This window comes from Callorhinus ursinus, unplaced genomic scaffold (genome assembly GCF_003265705.2).
Source record: "Callorhinus ursinus isolate GAN/ISIS: 27379988/994484 unplaced genomic scaffold, GSC_fseal_2.0 scaffold57, whole genome shotgun sequence".
Lineage (NCBI taxonomy): Eukaryota > Metazoa > Chordata > Mammalia > Carnivora > Otariidae > Callorhinus > Callorhinus ursinus.
In genome coordinates, this window is record NW_027397119.1 from 534,184 (window position 1) to 556,516 (window position 22,333).

The 22,333-nt window shown below is 45.3% G+C and overlaps 2 protein-coding genes across 5 annotated transcripts in view; both read right to left on the bottom strand.

Annotated features, from left to right (window-relative positions):
• Positions 1-4,786: 4,786 nt before the first annotated feature.
• IL20 (interleukin 20) lies at positions 4,787-21,403 on the bottom strand. Of its 4 annotated transcripts, none has more exons than XM_025855117.2 (7): positions 21,326-21,403; positions 9,697-12,139; positions 7,826-8,462; positions 7,465-7,530; positions 7,197-7,349; positions 6,525-6,599; positions 4,787-5,504 (listed from the first exon to the last, which is right to left on the bottom strand). In XM_025855117.2, exons 3-7 carry the CDS (start codon positions 8,060-8,062, stop codon positions 5,427-5,429), a joined length of 609 nt encoding a protein of 202 aa, XP_025710902.1. In that variant the 5' UTR covers positions 8,063-8,462; positions 9,697-12,139; positions 21,326-21,403; the 3' UTR covers positions 4,787-5,426. The 4 variants fall into 4 exon arrangements, with proteins under 4 accessions (XP_025710902.1, XP_025710904.1, XP_025710903.1 ...); XM_025855119.2 differs by having other exon boundaries at positions 7,826-8,013; positions 8,354-12,139; XM_025855118.2 differs by having other exon boundaries at positions 7,826-8,013; positions 8,174-12,139.
• The window catches only part of IL19 (interleukin 19), an 88,954-nt gene continuing 86,458 nt past the window's right edge, over positions 19,838-22,333 (bottom strand). Inside the window, exons 9-10 of the mRNA XM_073884454.1 lie at positions 21,332-21,406; positions 19,838-20,358 (exon numbers count right to left, since the gene is read on the bottom strand). Of these exons, the coding sequence (XP_073740555.1) occupies positions 20,263-20,358; positions 21,332-21,406 (171 nt within the window). The 3' untranslated portion in view covers positions 19,838-20,262. The remainder of the gene's footprint in view (positions 20,359-21,331; positions 21,407-22,333) is intronic.

The following is a 22,333-nucleotide window of genomic DNA, read 5'->3' on the forward strand; positions in this document are numbered from 1 at the left end:
GGTAGAGGGAGAGACCCTTTAAGCAGACTCCCTGCTCAGCGCAGGTCCTGATGCAGGTCTCCATCTAACGACCCTGAGACCATGACCTGAGTCAAAACCAAGAATCAGATGCTTAACAAACTAAGACACCCAGGTGCCCCAGTGAAGAAATCTTTTACATCTTTAGCTTGATTTATCCCCAAGCATTTCAAAATTTTTCATGCTGTTGTCAATAGTGTGTGTGTGTGTCATATATACACATATATTTATGTATATTATTTAATATATATTTAATATATATTATTATGTGTATTATAATAATATATACTATATATATGTGTATTATAATAATATATATATATTATTATTTCAACTTCCAATTGTGTGTTGTATATGGAAATACAGTTGATCTTTGTATGTTGATCTTATATTCTGCTACCAGAATATAAGAATATATTCTGAAACTTTCTTCTTAGTTCTAGGAACTTTTTGCAGATTCCATCAGATATTTCTACCCCAGACAAGCATGTCATCTATGTATAAAGACAGTTTTACTTCATTTCTACTATGGATGACTTATTTCTTCTTGAATTGAGGCTTAGTAATGTTGGAAGTCCAGGAACCTGAGTTTTAATGCCAATTCTGCTATAACAAGCTGTGCAACCTTTGGCAAGTTGCTTTCCCTCTCTGAACCCCAGTCGCCCTGTAAAGTGATCCATGTTCTCTCCCACTTCTAACATTCAGGGAGACAAAGAATGCTTTCTGGAAGGTATTAGCACTCTAGTTGTAATCCACGGCTTCTTGCCTCCAGGCCTCTGAGTCCTACTTCCTCCCGTTAAGCTGTTGACTCATCCTGCTCAAGACAGTTGAGTTGAACGGGAGGGTGTCACCTCTTCTCCTCCCAACCTTCCAGTGAAATAGGGGAGTGGCTGTATTCAGTCATCCTTTTAACGTTTGCTCTGCTGCCTCCTATTGGCAAAGCCCAGTCTCAGGAAAAATTCAGGGGAGAGACACATACATAGAAAAAGCAATTTCATTTGGTATTTTAAAAAATTTTGTCATTACACACATTCCATCCTTTTGCTTTAGAATTCAGTCCTTATCAGTAATGTAATGTACAAAGATGGGATAGGCTAAAAAGCTGAAAAGACACAGTCCTGTCCTTCAGGAACTTGAGTCCAACAAGAAAATGGTCCATTCTCTATCTTTTTAAGAGAGGGGTAGGCAGACAAAGCTACGCTGGACTATGTTGGAGAAGGCCTGGATCCTTAAAAATAAGGAATTTGGGCAAACCCAAGCTATGATGGGAATGAGAGATAGAGTGGATGTTTTTATTCTTTTGAGTTATCCTGCATCTAGGTCTCATTTCTAGGTTTGGGAGCTATCTCTCATTCTGAGAAGGAGCCCACCTCCCATCATAGGGAAGACTTGTCCATTCTTCCCAGCATCCGGGGCACCCTCTAGGCCTGCCCAACCAGATGTGTTCACCCCAAATTCTGAATCCAAACCTGGTGATAGAGGAACCATTCAAACTCCTTCTGGTGATGGAAGACAGCAGCAGCTACATCTGATCCCCTGAGTCAGTTGTAGCACATCTCGTTTCTAGAATTCAGAATCATCTGTTTCAACTCTTTCATTTTACAAATGCAGTGTGGACTAAATTAAGACCAACCAAATGAGAACAGGCAGAGGCTATTTATTCAGAGCTTGTTATAGCAAAGAAGTCAGCTATTATCACTTGTGTTTTAACACAGACTTAAAGGCCTGCAGGAGTGGGAAAGCTTTACGGTAGGAAACAAGGAAGCCTTTGGGTATGCCTTGACTGGCATGGGGAAGCTGTCAGCGGGCTAACTAGAAGAAGGACATTCTATGTGATTGGTTAGGAGTGCATATTTGGCTTTCCTGGTTCATGCTAAGTTGGGAGTGGGAACAAAATATAGGGAATCTGTCAGTTACCAATCAAATCATGGCCATCAAGGGACCAATTGTTACAGGAGCTATGGTTTGGCTTCCTGGGCTGGGCGCTGTAGGCAATGGGTTGGTTTCCTACGCGGCAGATTGTAGATCAGAATTCTATCTCTACATATGGTCTCACCACTGTCCGTTTGTATATTCCATCTCTCAGCAGAAACTGAGACCTGGAAAGGTAGAGTAACCAGAACTGATAGGTCAACGTGAGGTTCGGCATATTTATCTTGTGACCTCCAAAGGAACTTACATTCTGCTTGTTGAGGAAACCAGGTTTAGACCATGGAAACATGAAGGTCCACACAGATGTCACAGAGAGTAGTTGCCCCAGGAAGTTCGAGTTAGCACTACGGCTTGGTAGAAAGGCTCATCACCTTCCTCTCAAAGCAGATATAGACAGCGCTTCTGTTGATCAAGGGCTCTCTATAAACTGGACATTCTGTCCAGCTGGTGAGGTGAAGTGGTCAGATGAGTGGTTCTCCAGTCTTCCTACTGTATTCATAGTTTACCTCCACCAACGTAAGCTGTGTGAACTTAAACAAGATACTTTACCTTTCTGGCCTTCAGCTTCATCATATGTAAAATGGCAATAATCAGAGCTATCTCATCATGCTTGTATACAAATTAAATGAGTGGGCACTTACAACACACTTAGAACAGTACCTAATATGTAATAAGTGTTTGTTCAAGTTAGCTATGGCAATCCCATTTAGTATTCACATCAACCCAGCGTGGTAAGTAGTATAACCTGCACTTTGCAGATGAAGAAACTAAGGATACTTATGTCATTTGCCCAAGATAGTGGTTGTCAAAGTCAGGATTTTTATTCATGTCTCTATGAAGTCATCACACATTTTTCCTTCCTACTGTACCTCTGAACTCAAGATGCCATTGTTGGAAAAGCGAGCGGTACAATGGGAAGCATATAGGGCTGTGGTATCAGGGTGCACACATTCAACTCTTGGTTCTGCCCCCTTGCACAAGTTACTTACCATCTCTGAGCACTTTATCCTTTGCAAACTGGTAACATTACTATCTACCTCACAGGGTTGTCTTAAGGATTGAATAATATGATGTATGTGAAGTTCCCAATACAGTGCCTGACACATGATGAGTACTTAATAAAGGACAATAATCATTTTAATTGTTGGAGTCGGAAGTGACAATCATAAACCATTCTTTAGAGACTGTCCCTCACTGGCCCCATCTTTATGAAGTTTTCCCTTTGCCCATAACTCATAACCTGACTTCTTCCCTGCTGAATTCCCTGTTGTTGGTACTATGATAGGTCAAGCAAAGACTTGGAGGAAGAAATGGGTCTTGCTGGGGAGAGGACTAGATAGGCAAAGAGGTAACAAGTCATTGCTAACATGGTAATGTATAGTCCCAAAAGACCCAAGCTTCCCATGGCCCAGACTTCCAGAAGAGTCAGAAACGTTTCCCAGGAAACAAACGGAGGAATTTCATCCTTGGCTGTGGGGTGAAACTGTGACGCACCCATCTGGAAGACTCACACCCTTGGCAGGTAAAACCAGCTTCCTCCTTGCTATCCAATGTCTCTTGGAGGTGGTTGTTCTAATTTTAACACCGAGTTCAGTGAAGTTGCCTCCTCAACTATTCCTTGAGAGTTGAAGCTAAGTTATTTGTCAGATTGGTCATAGAAAACCAGGATACATGCAACTGGAAAGTGTGATAGGAGACAGGTGAGATGGAGTAAAAACCCAATAGCAAATAGGTGATAATTATGTGCAGTATGAAAGCAGAAGGTGTCTTGTTTTCAAAGGAACATAAAAAACCATGTCTTCCATCACCCCGAAAGGTAGATATTATCATCCTGTTTTCCAGAGGGAGAAACTGAATTCCAAGAAGGTTAAGTTTTACAGCCCAAATCACTCAGGTAATGAGGGTTGAGTCATGATTTGAATCCAAGAAAAAAGATCTGGGAAAAATACACCTAAATGTCTAAGAGTGGATAATAGGTGATCTAAATTTTCTTCCTTATGTTTCTCTGTATTTTCCAAACTTTCTCTCTTGGGCAGTTGTTACTTGTATAATGAGAAGAGAAATTAATAAAGTTATTTAAATTTCATCAAGGCCCAAGCTGAGGGCTGAGAGCAGAAGCCAGAGGCCGTGAGGGGAGCTGGCTTTGGGAGCCGGGACATCAGCGTTAGTCTGCTGTTCATGAAATTGGGAAAACTAAACTGCTAAGCTGAGGGGCAGTTCAGAGTGAGGTGGGGAGGAAGGAGGCAAACAGCCAGTGCCAGAAGAGCTCAGAGAAGCTCAACATGTAAGGGGTCTGATTAGAGAACACTGACTTAGTAGTTGGTCACAAAGACAAAGACTTGATCCAGAAACAACCTAGACCCTGGGGCTGGCCAGAATACAAAGCAGAAGAGCCTCAAGATAGTGTTCATGCGCTAACATGGACAAGGCTCAGTAACTACACTTTACATCTGTGTGTTCTTAACCCTTATAATAGAGCCTTCTGCCCACTGTAATTTGTGTTGCAATCAAGACTCTCATTGCAAAATATGAGAACCTAAAATGAGAAAGAAAACCAGGCACAGAGAGGACAGTGCTCAAAGCCAACAAGGTGAAAGCAGACTGAAGCCCTTCACTTGGTCACAGCCCCTTTATGTAGAGGGCAGAGTTGTGGGATCAGAGATGCGAGACAATTAAGACATAGAGCTGGGAATACATTCAGTAAGAGAAAGAAGGCCCACGTTCCCACTGGCCTCTTTCTTCCCCAAAAGAGCAAGAAGTCCCTAGGTAATAAGAGATTCAAGGTCTCCTTACCATTGTTTTTGCTCCTGAAGCATTTCCAAACTCCACGAAGACATTATGCAAAGAAAACTTTATTTGTAGAAATACATTTTGGCCATACAGGATTCCATAGCAAGTATGGGGTTGGGGAGTTGAGTGGGGATGGTCAATAATTGTAAGATAAGTCTGCAATTTCACATCAGAACTCCTTTCACAACCCACACTTACTAGCCATTAGTTCACTTTTAAATATCTCACAGAGTCTTGGCAGTCAGTAAATGTGTCCTTAATTTAATAAAATGAATAACACCCCTAGCCAACCCTCTAGAATTTAGAGGGTTTGTTTATTTTATGAAAACCTGCATGAAAACCTGTAGTCGGGTTATAAATATCATCTGTGAATTTTTTAATAAGTCTTGTCTTCACAAACAAAAATAAATAAGTTAAATAGCAAAAATAAATAAATACATTAACTAATAAATACACCCAACAGTAGAAAAGATATTACCAAAATCTTATAAAACCATGGGCTAGATTAAGAGTGGGAACGCATGGAGACAACCACAATAAGGAAGCAAATAATAAATAAATAATATACATGGTGACCAGCACTAAATTATATAGCAGCGAGATGGTGGTTTGGGGTCATGCCTCCGCCGGTACCAAGGATGGGACTCTCAGCCAGCACTACTGCCAGTAAGGTCATCACTCTCCTCCTATTTCATCTCCTCCATCCATTGCAGGAGGATGTCGAGCTCTCCCAAAGCCTTCACCACTGCTGCCTGAGGTGTAAGCTGAAAGACACAACTTCTGTGGTGAGCACCTCATAAAGAGACAATATGCACTCCCAGGTTAATTCTCTCCTTTCATTGGGAGGTCTGCAGGGGATTGTAAGCATAGTATTCTTTTCAAGGTGGAGAGCTTGAAAGAAGTTGTGGAATCTCGAGATCTCACAAGAGGAAGGAAAATCATGGAGTCCAGTACATAGGGAAACTGAAGCCTAGGGGGTGGCAGAATTTGGACTACAACCCAAGCCTCTTGAATCACAGAGATCAAAGTAATTAGGCTGTTTTGTTTTGTTTTGTTTTATTTTGTTTTTAAGAAAGGTGTGTGTGTGTGTGTGTGTGTGTGTGTGTGTGTGTGTGTGTGTAAGGGTTGCCTACTGTGCAACTTCAACTGAACGAATATTTATTGTGTTAAGCATTGGGCTGCCTAGGGATGCAGAGATGAATGGCACAATCCTTGCTGAGAGGGAATTCAGGCAAGTGAGGGAGACAGAAGCAGACAACTAAAATGTAGTGTGGTGGATAGAGGATGGAGCCCCCATGGGAATCACAGGAGAGGCACCTAACTTTGGTAGAGTAGTCAGTACCTTCCTGGAGGTGATGCCTAGGATGAGTCTCAAAGGATGAGTAGGAATTAGTCAGTGAGGAGTAGACTCCAGGCCTTCCCGGCAGATGTGCAAAGGCACCAAGATGAGAAACAACATGGCATGTTTTTGAGGGTATGTATAAGTGTGTGAATGTTGGAAAACTATTGCCTCTTATTTGTACAGCTGGAAGATCCAGATATCTCTGGAGTGACTTGGAATTAGGGCCATTTCCTCTTGAATCCCAGAGCATCTTCCAGAGACAGCACCCGTCTAGAGCCTGGATGGGTGTCCCCTGGGTTAAAGCAGAGGGGTGGTCCACATGACTTCAGAGGGTTAACTGAGGGCTACAGGATTTCTACCAGTATGAATATCCATCCCATCCATCTGTGATCTCAGTTCTAAAAAACACACCCATCCCAACCAAGGCCAAAATTGCATATACCTCTTCAAAGTGACTCAGAATCTGGCTGTATTTCTCCATTGCTTCCTCTCCACAAAGGCATGTCATATGGGCATGCTGAAAAGAATGCCACAGAATAATAGATTTTATTAAAGATTCTGATTTTCTGCCCTTGCCACTACTGTGAAATAAAGGGAATTCTACTCTTTCACCTACATTCTTGCACATACTCCATTCTTATAGAAAAGTCTTTTCAGACCTCATCATTGGGGATCAGAAAACTAATCATCAGCTAGAAGAAGAGGCCAGCTTTATAAGCTCAAGTATGGAGCTCTCTGTTTGATCCCCAAGTCCTATTCAGACCTTATCTTGATATTGAGTCCAATGGCTTGCTGAGTGGCTGCCTGGACACAGGATACACTAATATATTGTAGGATCTTTCACCTACAGAAAAAGTGCAATTTCATGGATAATAGATAATTTTCCTGAATATTAAATAGCATTTTGTAGCTATTTAGACTTTTTGCATGGAGCATATACCCAAAAGTCAGTAAAACTGAGTTCTTAATACCTAGTCACATGGCACAACACAGATTTTGAGAAATTTTGGACTCAGTTTTTCTATCCATTAAAGGGGAGTAAGAAAGAACTTGGTTGCTAAGTCATTGAAGTTATGTGCAGCAATGGATCCTTTTACCCAAGACCTTTACTCACACAGAGCCGGAGGTCCTTCTTGATGGTAAGAAAAGAGTTGGCAAGACTGCTGGTCTTCCGGAGGATATGCTGGTCAGGAGTCTGATAGTTTTTGAATACCTTGTCCAGGTAGAGTCTCAGTACATGGCGGAGCAGGCAGCACTGATCTGCAGGCTACAAAGAAGACTAGTATGTTGGCGGGGGAAGAGCATCCAGGGACAAGACCCAGGGTGATGGAGATGCCTTCAATTTCTATTTCCTTTCAGGACTTTATGGACCAAGTACATACCTTTGTGTCTTGCAAAGACTCAGTTTTCCTCAAGATTCTGATATCAATGATTTCATCTTTGGCTTGCTAAATGGAAGAAGACAAGACAAGAAAGGACAGGTCACTGATGACTGCCAGGTCTTGGACATCAAGACCTCTCATCCTCTCCCTGCCACACAGCCCAGCAGACAGTGTCCCTTTCCAAAACACTCTTAAATTGTGAACTACAGCTGTTTCTTAGGAACATGTCCTCCCTGGTAAGGAGTCCCCAGCCTATCTCTTTTTGTGATCGCACTGCGGGGCTGCCAGAGGACAGAGAAAGACAAGTAGAGAAGAAGAGAGACAGCTACTAGAACAGGGAGGGGTTGCCTCCCTCACTTACCACACTGTCTCGTATCTCAGAAAATCCACTTCGCATTTCCTGAAGGTTTGTGTTGATCACACAGCTTCCCAAATGGAGTGTCTTCAGCCCAGCAGAAGGTGTCCAGAAGAGATTAAATGCAGCAGAGAGAAGGCAGATGGGAAGACCAGAGGCTTTCATCTTGTGCCAGAATCTGAAGACCAAAGGAGCTAGGAATTCAAAGGAAAGAGAACTACTTACTGGTTTTCCCAACATCATGTCTTAAGAAGCCAATTCAGTCACCAGGGACATGCCTTCCCCAGGTGTCCCCTGGTGAAACTCAATAGCTTTGTCTGGCTTTGGACAGTCTGGCCCTTTCATCTAACTTACTAAGAAAAGCTGCTGAGCCTCCTGGAAGAAAAGACTCTGGGTGTTTGTTCAGGGTCTGAGTGTGAGTTGGTGCTACAGGTCCTGACTCCTTTATTCTGTCCCCATCCCAGCCCCATCGTCATTGCCCAGCAGGTAAGGCCTGGAGCAGCAGGCCCTTGCAGTGAGTAGACAGAGGATTACATTTCAGGGAAAATGTTAAAACTTGTTTTGGCGAATTGACGTATACAGTCTTCCCTTCCAGAATGCCGTTGTAGCTCACTCTTCTGGTCCCTTTAAGCCTGAGGGGGACCTGCAGGGAAACAGAATCTCACAGAAGCTGTTGCTGAGCCACCAAAAACACGTGGGGAAAATTGTCTGTGGATTTTATGGCCACCCCCCAGGGCAGAAGAGGTTAGCTCTTTGGTATTTGTCTGGGATCAGGTTGGTTATTTGGGGATAATAGATTTATTTCAGGCTCAAAGGCAAATAGAAAGTCAATGATTTCATAACAGTCCTACTGCCAGGGAAAGTCAAGATCTGATGGGCAATTAGCCCAGTTACACCTAACACTTCTCCCTCCTGAGGCGTCTGAGCTCCACAGCACCCTCTACAGGAAGGCTATAGTCAGGCACATCTGAGAGGAATGCAGGAGGGTGCTCTTTCCTGACTCTGCACCTCCTGGCTCTGCCCAGGCCCCCCCAAAAAGGAGAAGAAAGGCAGGAAGGGAACTCATTTCTTCTTGGGATAGGCTCCTCCTATCCCCAAACTGCTGAGTTTTAAGATAAATTATAACGGGCTGGGATTAGGGTGAGGAGAACAAAACACTCACCTCGAGCACAAAATTTAAGGGGGCACCAAAAGTCTCAATAATCAAGATAAGTAACAATTTAATGCAACATCAGAATTAATGAAAAAAATCCATGATGAACAACATAGCAACATTTTAAACAAAGACAGAATCTGACAGTGCCATGCTGAGACATACTGGCTACAGGTTCCCATCAAAGTAGGTGGTCCCAGTTTGCCCAGGACTGAGGGGTATCCCAGGACACAAGACTTTCAGTCTCAAAACTGGGGAAGTCACAGGTAGACCTGAATGCTTTAGTCACCCTACAGCTACGTGACCCTGGGCCTCTTTTAGTTTTGTTTTCTTAGCCCCCCCAAATGGTGGTAATAATTCTTACCCCAGAAACTTGCTTTGACATTTACAGAAACCAATGCATGGTTTATACATCTAAAATATAGTGAGTAATCAATTCATTAAAAAAAAAAGAATGTTGTTTGTTGCCTTGAGCATAGGGGGTGTATAGTAAATATAGGTTAAATTCAACAATTTGATTAGCATTTATTGAACACCATCTTAAATATTGTGCAAGTACTGGCATGAGAAGATAAACATGACAATTCTCTATCCTTAGGATATTTTGTCCTATTGGAAAGGGCTCCTTTAGATGTGGCCCTGAACATACTTGGATAAATGATTGGGAGAACCAGCCTGATCCCCAGAACTGTGTGAATGGTGTAGGGAAAGGGAGTTCTCTTACCTGAGTTCAGGAAAGGCTGTTGCCTGTGGTCTCCTAGGAGTCTGCCTCAAGCCAAGAGGCTTCCAGTTACTTATATATGTCACATAAAGGTGAGCTCCTGCAGGTGAGGTCTGAAACTCCCTTGGAATTTCTCTGGTGGCATTGCACTTCCTCCCATCCTAAGGCAGATTAAGTGCTGGCTGTGTTACCTCAACACCTTCCTCCTAAAGAAGCCTTCTTGGGAGACGACTGGGTATAGTTTTTAGATAAAAGATGTGCCTCTTTTTCCCCCTCCCTTCCAGAAGGAAGGCAAAATGGTAATCAGGACCGGAAAGATCGCTGAATTACAGAACTGGGAGAGAATTCCAAGAGGTGATTTTGTCCCCTTCTTTATTCTTCTAATTTTTATTTTTTAAGCTTTTAAGTAATCTGCACACCCAATGTGGTGCTGGTGAAGCGGGAGAGCAAGGTTCTTGTCTCCCAGAGTGGAAGAATGAATCTCGAGGACAAAGGAGAATGAGTAAAGCAATAGAGTTTTATTAAGTGAAGATACAGAAAAAGCTCTCAAGAGTGAGAGGGGTTCCAAAAGGGTTGCCAGCAAGGGCCTCCCCTGACAGTCTTTAATTTAGAACTGACCAGGGAGCTTGTGCCCTTACCATTCTTGTGATGTCTTGGCTTGAGTAAGGACTGGTGATAACATTTTTAATGGCTTACTTCTTTTTAGGGTCTCGTTATTCTTTCTTGGTCACAGGTGACTGTTATAAAAAAAAGACACTCACCCCACACACTTAGGGCAGGATGGTCCGTTTTGTTTCCTTATCACTGGTTTTCCCAAACCTCCACATTTTGGGGACTTCTGTGAGCCTGATCACATAGCCCCATATCTATCTCTCCCTACCTAGCCCCACCTGTCCGTTACTCACTGGGACTCACAGCCCTGAAATAAAGAGTCTCTTGCACTACCAACTGAGCCAGCCAGGCGTCCCACCCCCTCCTTTAAGTCCAGTTCTCTTTAACCAGGTTTCTCTCCAACCCAGACACTGGGCTAGCTCCTGCTGTTTCTCCTTGGCTTTTGTTATTTCCAACATTTCTCTCCAGCAATAGCCACCCTGCTTTCCCTCCATTCATCATTAAAGAATGGACCCCAATTCTTTCTTCTTGAGCTATTCTGGGCCACTCGAATCCCTCGCTTCTCTGACTTCCAATTGCAGATTTTTCTTTGGCATTTAAGAGAGTCTAATGTTGCCCTCTGTTTCATATGCCTTAGCCTTTTCTCCCTAATGACACTGAAAAATTTTCTTAGACAGGGACTAATCCAACAAGTGGGACACTTCCGCGTAAGATTAAATCAAAACACCCGGAATTAACATGTACAATGCTTTGAAAACTCTCAAGATGGTAGAGATTATAATATATTCCTTTTCAGCTCTTAATACCTAAGACTTTGGGGTCCTGTATTTGAGTTCAGGGATTCCATGGTTTACAGGATGACTTTCCCATATGATTTCATTTTTCTGGATTTCAGTTTACATATCTGTTAACATATCAGTTTACATACAAATGAGAGCAATAGAATAGGTAACGTATAAGAACCATCTCAATTCTGATATTTAATGTCACTATGATTCCTTGCTCTTCTACCTTTTGGGTCAGAGTGTTCTTTTTAATGTCTTTTAATGTCTCCCTAAAGTGAAGACCATAACTTTTCATTGTAATGCTTGATAAATGTTGAGAATATGTGTGAATATCTAATCTAAATATCTCTTGAGCTCATGCCTGTTTTTTCATTATTGCTGCTAGGTAGACCATTTCTCATGATCATCCAGAACTGTGATTAAAGTAATGAGAAACATGGTTTGACAAGAATACTTAAAGTCACAACCTTCAGATAGTATAGGCTGTTCTCTTGCCGGTGAGTTCCTTTCCTTTAAGCAAGAAGAATGCCATTGCTGTGTTTGAAGGTACGTGTAGTGATTAACTAAACTTATTCATGTGCAATCCTGATTCTACTTTAATAATTGAGTCTCTCCTTTTTCTACATTGAAGTACTTTCTTCTCTTAAAATCCATTGAATACATCCCATTCCACTCTCTGTACAGATACCAATTCAACTCTCCTCCTCTACAAAACTGCCCCTGCCTCACCCTAACCTCTCTCTCTCTTTCTCTCTCTCTCTCTCTCTCTCCACCCCCATTTCCCAGGGCAAAATTGGTCCCTCCCAACTGTGGACCTCCACTCTACCTTGCAAATACTTCTTTCTTACTTATCACAGTTAACTGTCGTTTTTTTGGTCGCATATCTAGATATCTCACTAGCCTGAGAGCGCCGTGTTCACCTTTGTGGTCCCAACACTCAATGACTCCTGGTAGGTGCTCAGTTAATATTTGATAACTATTGAATGAACATACTTATTTAAAATCATGTCTTCTTTATGTTATATCCTGCCACAGGATCGCAGGCTTGGCTGAACCCAAAAATAGAGACATATAAAGCAATTAGTCATTACCGAATGGCCTGAAATCAGAGAGAGCTAGGAGGACGGGGAGGTGAGGGTAAAAGATAGGCTGGTTTGAGGTCAGAAGTTATATTGGTCATATTAAGGAATTTGGATTTTATCCAAAAGCAAGGAGTTATGAAGGCTTTCAGCAAGGAGCAATGTGATTGGATAAGCGAACTAGAAAATCTACTTGAAGCAGTTAAGACAGGGAGGAGTGGAGTCCAACGCAGGGCTTTCAGGACAGAGATGACTAGGGCAACAAAGCTCACAACGTGTGTGAGGACTAGCAAATGGCCTAGCTGGCTGGAGCTGGATTTTGTGTAGAGGGGCAATGGGAGATCAAGTTGGAAATATGGCTTTATCCTCAAGGTTATCATGCCAAGGAATGTGATCTTGGACTAGGAGTCTAGAAAGAGAGTGTCTAGCTCTAGCTTTACCTGCAGCTCGCTGTGTGGTCTTGGGGAAATCACTTCCCTTCTCTGGATCTCAGTTTCCTCATCTGTAAATTTTGGGGAAATTAATTAAATGATTCAAGTCCTTTTCATTTCTGGCCTTTGTTTCTGTGATTCTTTGTCCTTACCCCCTGCCCTCCCCAAAGCAGTAAGGAGCCGTGGAGGGTCTTAGAGTGGGAAAAGAGATGTGTTAGTAACTGTACTAACCATGAGATCCTCGAGGGCAGCAGAGTGCTTGGCACATTGTTAGTGATCAAATAAAACACTTGGCGGATGATGAGGCTGTGGTGAAGAAATGGGGGGCACATTTCATGAGCACATCAAGCTAACTCTAGGAAATAGGGTTTTAAAACTGAGAGTCAGCAAATAATCAGTGCCAGTGTAATTGTAAAGGTGAGTTGGGCAGAGGAGATAAAAGAAGAATCCCTTCTTATGAAATAAATTCAGCTTCCTAACCAAGCCATTTTTGGGCAGGAAACAATTTTCTAGAAACCAAGAACAAAACCCAGCCACTCCTTTTTTCCCAAGGCAAGTCCTGAGTTTGCAGCTCAGGGTTTTCCCTGTCTACACCAACGTCACAGTTAGCTGGCACGTGGGCTTCCTGCCCAGTTGCATCACCTTGGGGGGAAACACTTGGGTGTTCAGGTTCGGCTGAAGGAAGATCTTCAGCTCCCTGGGTGGGCAAGTAGAGACTGTTCTTACTCCCAGGCCTACAGTGTGGAGCTTTGCCCAGCCTGCAGCCTCTGGTACCTCCCCCGCTACCCCTCTGCAGGGTGGGGGTGGGCGGAGCAGCTGACGCTATCTGAAGCATACATTTTCAGTTCCCTGTCCTCAAAGCCTATAAAAAGGGTGACATCATTTCCTTTTCCTGCGTCTTTCTATCATGCTCTGTTTAACCAACTTGACTTGCTGCCACCCTTTCTCTTGAGATTTCCTCTGACATAGCTGAACCCAGAGTTGGTTAATTCCTCCCAACCTCTGCCTGCAAAGTGGGAACCACTGGGAAAACCCTCCCCTGGACGTGGAATCTGGGAACAAAAATCCAGACATGGCCTTGAATTAAGTTTCCTCAACTAGAAGAATAGGGATGAACTTAATTCTTTGCCTTTTAATTCCACAAACAAGCATGGAGACTCCCATGTGTGGGCACTGAGCTGGATGACCCCAGAGCATCCAAGTGAAAAGATTGGTTTCTTGGGACCTCTTGTGGGATTCAGAGCATTGTAGGGAAACAGAGCCTCTAATGTGGGAGATATTAATCTGGGAGAAGGTGGGTGGAAAAATAACACATCTTTTCCCTAACCTCTAATCAAAATTTAGTATTTTCTTTGGTTATGAGAATAGGAAACAAATACAAACCACAAAAGTATTAGCAATACCTGTGACTTTGTCACTGATAGAAATCACAAATGTTTTTGTATCACATTACAGTTGTTTCAGACACTTCAAAATATCATTTATACTCATCATTACTTAGAACTGTTAGTAGTTTGTAGGTCTGTCTGCTGCTAGATCTTGTTAATGCATTAATAAAGAAGCACATTCATTATATATAACCTACTGTTATTCTATATTTTGATAGTTGTATTTTAATATAAGTGATTTCTTTTGTAATCCTTTATATTTTATTTTATGTATTTAGAAACATTATTCTGAGTAGGGTCCGTAGGCTTTGCTGTGTGCCAAGGAGGTCCAGAGCACACAGAAGGTTGAGATCCCTGGCTCTAATGGCAGGCACAAAGACGCATAGGTATGCCAATCACACTTTCCCAATTGTGACAGGAAGTGGGAGAGGAAGGGGGTTATTTGTAAAGATGGTGGGAGAGATTGTTATCAGGACATTCCTAGAAAAATCAGAGTCTGTGCTCATCATGGGCACTGAGGGTTGGGGGGTGTGTGGAGATTATTTCTTATCTGAGTTGGTTTCTTGGAGAGAGTCCGGTTTGAGCAAGGCTTTGAAGAACTAATGATTTTCTGAGGTTTGGGGATGGAGAGGCTGTGGCAGGAGCAGAAGGGCCCTTGCTCCTTTCAGTGGGATGGCTAGAACAAAGTTCCTGATGCAGAAGGTGCTTCTGTACCTGAGGGAGGACGCCCCTGTGGGTGTTGGGTGGAGTAGGGGGTCAGGTATTGAAGAAGGTTGAAAAGGGTCAATGCCATGAATGGTAAACATCCGTCTGAGGAAGCGGCCCTCTGAAATCTTCCATTTCTAAGAACCAATGACCAGTTTCCTTTGGTGATGCTTAGGTCAACATTGCACACATCACACAGGAGCTCAGCTGACTCGCTTACCGATTCATTTCCCTAACTAGATTCAAAGCCCTTTTTCAGGCACCGGTTCCCCACAGAGACTAAGCTCTCTGACATCCAACCACCGTCTCCTCAGACATCATTTCTAGCTCTCCAGGCATAATCCTATTGCCTCAGCACCGTCCTCCAAGAGGTCACCGCCAGGGAGTGTCGTCTGCACTCTGCCTCAGGGGCACCTCCTCTAGAGTTGCACTGCACCCTTCCTGGGCTAGGTGTGGATGTGTTAGAGACACTGAGGAGGTGAGGAAGAAGTCAAGCCAGTACTTCTTGAGTTCTTTCTCCCCACTCACAGAGCTGCTGGCCCGAAAAAACTGAGAACTCCCTGCCCAAGACGGAAGGGGCTGCTGCTGGCCTTGTCAGAGCAGACAACGTGCCTTAGCGGGCATACTCGGGACCATGCTGCTCGCAAGTAAGCAGGGACCTAGGTTAGCAAGACGCCCAAAGGGCCGGCTGGCCCAGGAGAGGGATGGGAGGCACTGGCCTTCAGGCTTCAGGATGTGGACTTGAAGACCATAAGACAACAACCGGGGGCAAAATCAAAACCAAAGCCAGGGAGGCCAGACAGAGGGGAAAACTGATTCCTTGTTCTAGGCTAGAAACAGGGATACAAAACAGATGTATCCATGGAGGACAACGCATGTCAGACAGCCAAAAAGCCAAGCTACATGTTTCCTGCGAGAGGGAGCTGCTCACACAGCTGGGATTGGCTTTGCCTCACGTAGGTATTAATTTATTCGAGGCCTATTTATATACTGAGCGCAGCCATTCACAATGTCGCCATCCGCGAGGAGCACAGTCTGGGAAAGAGGAGATGGACACTAATGGATCTCTGACTTGTCAAACACTGGAAAACTGCTCTAGGTCCCAGGGAACACAAATGGGGGTAGCGTGGGGGTGGAGAGGAAGGAGCAAGAGGAAGACTGCTTTCTGTCCCTGGGGTGGAACTATGGTTCTTAGCAAGTTCAGCCTAGGCTAGGGCAGAGATGGGACAGCAATGGAGGGTGACCAGAGGCTCTTTTGTTGTTTGGAGCACTTACTGAATGTGAGGCACTGAATACTTCATAAAATATTAACTCATTTTATCTTCAGGCAACCCATGAGGTAGGTATGACGATTCTTTTCATTTTCCAAGTAAGGAAACTGAGGCACAGAGTCTTCTTAGTACCTAAGAAAGTGACCAGAGGTATCCAGACTTGGGGCATGCTGGGGCAAACGGACCTCATGGTAAATGCTGGATTCTGAACCCTCTCTGGGGCCCCGTGCCTGGATCAAGCCTTGTTCCTGCAATAGAGGAGGCCTCTTTTACGACACTCTAATCTACGGATGGGGGCTCCATGGCAGAGGTCTGAGACTGGACTAACCAAGTGGCTCTCAGAAACAGAACTGGAAGTAGAGACTATCTCTAGAATGCTCTAGAGCTCACTCATAGCAGCTTTTTAAGAAGTTATCCTCCCCCAAACTCCTTGGCCAAATGGGATATGCTGGTCCCCGAACCTACCTCCAGAAATGAGTTTGTTCTGCCTGCCCCTGGTCAGGCATTCATTCCCAGCTGCCTGGGAGACAGCCTGTGATCTGCAGGTACCGGGGATTGTGCTGGCATGAATGAAGTAAGGTCCAGCCAGGTCGAGGGAGGGACCCCGCACTGGGATGAGTCTGTGACTGAGGAAGGATGAGTGTAGCAGGGTGTCTGAGTAGCAGAGAGATTCAGGAAGACAGCCAGAGCCTGGCTGGTTGCACTGAAACTCCAAGTTCCCTCTCAGGAACTCAGCTGACAGCCTCCTGGGGTGCAGGAGGCCAGTGCCTTTTGCCTTATCTCACTTGCCAGTGTAAAAAGCATGTTTGAGGAAGCCTTTCCTGAAATGGTGGTGTTTTATGGGAAATAAGATTAGAAAAGGTGAGAATCAGTAGGAGCAACCATCATTTTTAATGGGCACCTACTATACATCTACTATACACATCTACTATAGATGATGTCCTGAATCCTCATAAAGATTCCACGAGGCAGCTCTCTCCTGCATTTGTACTGATAGGGAAACTGAGGCTCAGATTAAGTAGATTGCCCGACGTTATACAGTAAGGGCAGGAGCAGGATTTCACACAAAAGCCTATTCTTTTATCCTCTCGGCCAATCTTTCGGGCAAGACCACAGTTCTAAAAGACTGTTGCCCTAAGCATGCCTGGCTGTCAGTGATTTGCTCTGGAAGATGGGAGGAGGAGAGAGTGTTCTCCAGGAGGAGCCCAGACTGCCAGCTGGACCAGGAACATCATGTGACACATTCAGAAGTTGGCTTCTGCTTCTTTGCTCTGTGTTGGCCCATTAATTAGTGTGCAACTTTGCAGGATTGTTGCTAGTAACCCCAGGTCCTTTTTTGTGCATCTGGGTTTAATGATCTGCATTGCTTTCGTCCAGCATAGTAATCTAGGCCCTGGATTATATAGTCTTGGCCAAAATAAAGTGAACTCCCGCAGCAGCAAGGGGAGGGAACGCTGGAGCCGGGAAGATGGGACCTGGATTTACTGTCTACATCTGCCGTCCCTTAGCCATGTGATTTGGGGCAAGTCTCCCACCTTCCTGAGCCTCAGCCGCTTTCACTGCTCACTTAGGGTAAGACCTCCGACCTCGGCTCCTCTGGGACTCGAGCGAGATCATATATGTAAGGTGCCTGCCGTGGTCCTGCCACCTGCTGTGAGGTCCCTCCCTTGACACCTTAGCAGTGGAAGGCCAACCCTAGGTTTGCAAGCGTGTCTAGGGGCTTGTAGAGGACTCAGAAGGGATGGTTTGGGGGAAAATTTTATACTTGGTTCCTCGGCAGGCATGTATTAAGCACCAGCTCTATGAAAGCAGAAAACAAACAGACAAACAAACAAACAAAAAACAATAACAAGGCCAAAACCAAAAACGTAACTCTGTTCCAGGCTCCCTGTGGGCTACAAAAGAGGTCAGGAGACATTCTTCAAGTCTGGAAGAAAAGAAAGTACAGGTGCACAATTGAAAGGGACAAATGAAACACGCAGACAAGAGATATAGAAGGAAAGAGAGGGAGAGACATCTTCTCCTTCCCTAGTTCTTTCTCCCCCTCCTACCCCATCTCCTCCTCCTGTACCACTTCTTCCGCTAGGCAGGTACAGCTCATGACTCTGGGAAAGCGCCTTCCCTGCCTCCCGCCATGCGTGCACAATCTGAAGGCAGCGTTCCGTCGTGACTGAGGGTCCTGGTTTTGGAGTAGGACGCCCTGAGTTTGAATCCCAGTTCCACAACCAGTTCCATGACCCTAGGTATGTGTGGAACCTCGCCAAGCTTTAGATCTCTTCATCTGTAGAATTGGGTTGGTCAATCATCTTTACCTCACAGGAGTATCATGAGGAAGACTCTTAATAGTCTATTAATCCCGTCAGAACGTAACACTGGATTTTTTTTTTTAACCCTACCTCTGTTTACCCATACATGTGCCCACAATGTGCAAAGGCCCTAAGATGAGAGCATGCCCGGGGTGTTTGAGGAACACAGATGATAGGCCAGGATGGCTGGGTCGAAGTGAGCCCCAACACGCAGTCTGGGTACGGTTAGAGGAAACAGAGCTGGGGAGGCCATGTGGGCAGATCACAGGGCTCTCTAGGCCGTCTTGATGACTCTGGCTTTTAAATGAGCAAACACACGGGTGGCTCAGCTGGTTGGGTGTCTGCCTTCGGCTCAGGTCATGATCCTGGGGTTCTGGGATGGAGCCCCACATCGGGCTCCCTGCTTAGCGGGAAGCCTGCTCTCCTTCTCCCTCTGCCTGCCACTCCCCTTGCTTGTGCTCTCTCTCTCTCTCTCTCTCTGTCAAATAAATGAATAAAATCTTAAAAAATAAAATAAAATAAATGAGCTCACACAGGAGATTGTACAGGGGTCATTATCCACATTCCAGACAGCTAAGGACCAAAGAAAGTCAGTGATGTGCCGCAGGCAGTTCATGGCAGGAGAAGACTTGAAGCCAGATCCTGGCTCCTGGTTGGCACTCTTTCTACCAGCGGGGCAGCCCCCACCCTGCAGGGCTCCTGGGCGGGGGGCAGGGGGGCTTCACCATGCCTGATGCTCTCTCACAGCAACACTTTGAGATTAGGGTCACTGTCTCCCCTTTACAGAAGAGGACACTGAGACAGAGACATTAAGTAGCTTGTGCCAAGTCACACGGGCTGGGAGCCAACGTGTCTGATTTCCGAGATCCTGCTCTGTCCACGAAAGCGCACTCTGTGGGATCTCTTCTTTGGGTAGCAGTGAAGAAAGGATGCTTCAGGCAGCCGCTTACAGCCCAGATGTTGACGCAGGCTGGTGCCGAGAAAGGCTCGTCTCAGCACCCAGCACGTGGCAGGTGCTCAGTAAGTGTCAGCTGTTATTGCTGCTAACCATGTGAGGAGAGCCCTTCTAGAAGATGGTGCCCATTTTGGCCTCTCTCCACTGTAGCCCAGCTACTTCTCTGTCCAGCACAGCCCATGCCTTGAGCTGCACCTGTTCCGCTCTGTACCTGGACAACCATCCCTCTGTCAGAAACCCCCTCTCTCTAGCGCAAACTATATGCCCATGGAGGACGACTTTAGGGTCGGAGATGTATCTAGGTTGGGAGCAGTAAGACAGAGAAAGTCACAAAGACAGAGAGAAGAGGAGTGATGTCGAGAAGCCGGCGGTCAGAAGCCCTGCGTCCATCTTCTGGATCATTAGGTGGAGGACAGTGTGCTGAGTGGAGGCTTTGGGGACCCCGTGTGGAGCCCTGCTCTGCTCTGACTTGCTTTGGGACTCAGTGATTCTTATCCCTCTCGAGCCTCGGTTTCCCTACCTTTGTGCATTCTTTAAGGCCCCTTTCACTTCTAATGGTCACCACTTAGGACATCTTGACTGGCCCTTGCTGAATGAGACACTTCCACTAACTGGCAGAGAACTGAGTTTATTCAGGAAAATCAGTCCGTACAATATGCACTACAGGACATCGCTCAGCTCGCATCACAGACACGGGATAAACAAGTGCACAATAAATTAGGGGGGAGCCCACCCATTCCCGCCACAATGGCCCTCAGGAAACTTTCCACAGACCCATTTATTATAAAATGATGGCAGACTATTTGGCTGCTTTCAGGTGGGATCAGGCAGCCTGGGCCCAGCCAGTGGGCCTTGCAGCCCCACACGGAGATCTGTTCAAATCTAGATTTTTCCCTGCAATACCCCAGCCCCAGAAGAGAGAATTCCAAAATGGAGAGAGGTCTCTTCAAAACACCCTCAACTGCATATAAACGGGGACCTCCCCTCAGGCAGCCCAACCGGGGCTGTTGCTCCCTGGGGTGTGAGCTTCCTGGTCGTCAGGCTGCAGAAGTTCCTTGATTATTCTTGTCAATCCAGGCTAGAAAGATGTCAAGCTCTCCCAGAGACTTAATGGCAGCAGCCCGGACCTCCAGCTGAAACCAGGCACATCGTCATAAGAACCTGCCTTTCTAGACTACACAATCGTTTTCAATTCTCTCCCCTTGTTCCAGTCATCATGAGCTTTCCCTTTTATCCATCAGTTCTATTGGCAGAGCATACATACCCCAAAATTATTCTTCTAACAGGCAACCCAAATTGTTTTTCCCTCAGTTTCCTAATTTATCAAATGCAGATAATGGCTCATAACATCGTTATGAGGAAGACATGTGTTAATATTTGCAGTGTGCTTGGGATAGTAGCTGGTTCGTGGCAAGAACAATACAAGTCTTAGCCAGTTATAACATTACCCTATGGAGCCTCTCCACAACGCAGCAGAGCTGTGAACAGACTCCTGCCTCCTGACTTGTCAAAGCGTTGGCATCTGTTGGGAATGTGGTTGAAATGCAGAATCTCAGGCCTCCTTCCATACCTACTAAGCCAGAATCTGCATTTAATTTTGGCTAAGTCTCCAAAGGATGTATGTGAGAAGCACTGCTTCTGCTCTACCTCTATATGAGATGTGCGTTCTACATGTGCGTATCCGTGAGAAACACTGTTCTTGGTCACCCCACAGAACACTGGTGGCACTTACCGACCACAGTGACACCTAGCAGGTAACATGTTTGGTGCACAACAACTTACAGTTCACTGGGGATCTTGGCTCCCTCTGTGTCACACCCATCTGAAATGGTGTGTGCTTTCCCCCAAAATCTAACACAGGTTAGTTCTGACATGTGAGGGCAGGAGAAAATGGTGGAGGCATGAGAGGGGGAGCCCAGGAAATTAGCCAAGGGGCTAAGACCTACACACTCCTTGCTGACACATAGAATTGGGAAGACCAGCAATAAACACTTGTTGAAGGAACGAGCGACTCTGAGTGGAGAGGAGGCAGAAGGGCTGGCACACTCTCCATCAGGGTCCCACATCCGATCTCCATCTTCCACGTCTCCCCCTGCCTACAGTTACCTGATCATAGTTGTCATGGATGATTCTGGTGGCGTTGGTGGCTTCATCCCTGCAGTGACACTGCATCTGCTCCTGCTGTGATCAAGTGGAGGAAGCGCCCATCAGAGAACCTTTCCACCCGGCCCGTATTTTTCCGCCCGAGGAGGGACATTCCTCCTTCTCCCCAAGGGTGGAGCTATAGTTCAGCTAAGGTGGGTCAGGTGGGTCAACTCGGGTCAGAGCAGCGAGGGGGAGAAGAGTCTGTTGATAGAATCGCCCTGTGTTTGACCAGGTTTTGCTGTCTGGGTTTGTAGCTCACCCGACTGGAATGGCCAGGAAAGTAGGGGCCAAGTCTGCCTTGTCACCACTCGGTGAATGCAGGACCCCTCAGGGAAGGCACTAAATACTTATTGGATTAGTGAATTAAATGATTGATTAAATGAATCTTAATGTAAGTATGGCAGGGGTCATGACTTCTAACAATTTTAGAACCAGAGGCACAGAAAGGAGAGAGAATTCGCCACAAAGTCACATGGGTAATCATTGGCAGGGTTGGGGCAAGAACCCAGGGTTTCTCCTGGTCTAAGTTTTTGTGGGTTTGTTCGGGTTTGGTTCCGTTGCTGGTGTTTGTTTTTAATAGCGTACAATGAATTTATAGGCAACCCTTAGGTATAGACTATAGGTTGGAATAACCCAGAGGTCAATGGGTATGGAAACCCCAAAGGGCCACGAACAAAGAAACTAGAGAGATACATATGATGAGCCTTGACTCCTGGGCATGCCTCTGTTACAGGCCAGCACTGAGATCACTGAAGGAATACTTTGATATCAGGTCACCCCAGGAGGATGATCCATGAGGAAATGGGGTCTGCTGGGGTATCAGCTGGGAGGAAGCCCTGAGGAGTAGGTTCTGGACAGTTCTCCCTATGGATGACAGGGCAGGGGATTTCCCTTGAGTCTAGGAACCACTACAGAAAGCCGCGTGAGATCAGCATGTCCTGGGCTCTCCCTGGGGTTGGGAAA

Bases quoted from the DNA above. Each gene is read 5' to 3' on its own strand.
- IL20 (XM_025855117.2), bottom strand. From the start codon at position 8,062: ATGATGTTGGGAAAACCAGTAAGTAGTTCTCTTTCCTTTGAATTCCTA. The intron at 7,531-7,825 runs GTAAGTGAGGGA...TCTTCCATTTAG, and splicing joins CTGAGATACGAGACAGTGTG to CAAGCCAAAGATGAAATCAT. The intron at 7,350-7,464 runs GTATGTACTTGG...TCTTCTTTGTAG, and splicing joins AGTCTTTGCAAGACACAAAG to CCTGCAGATCAGTGCTGCCT.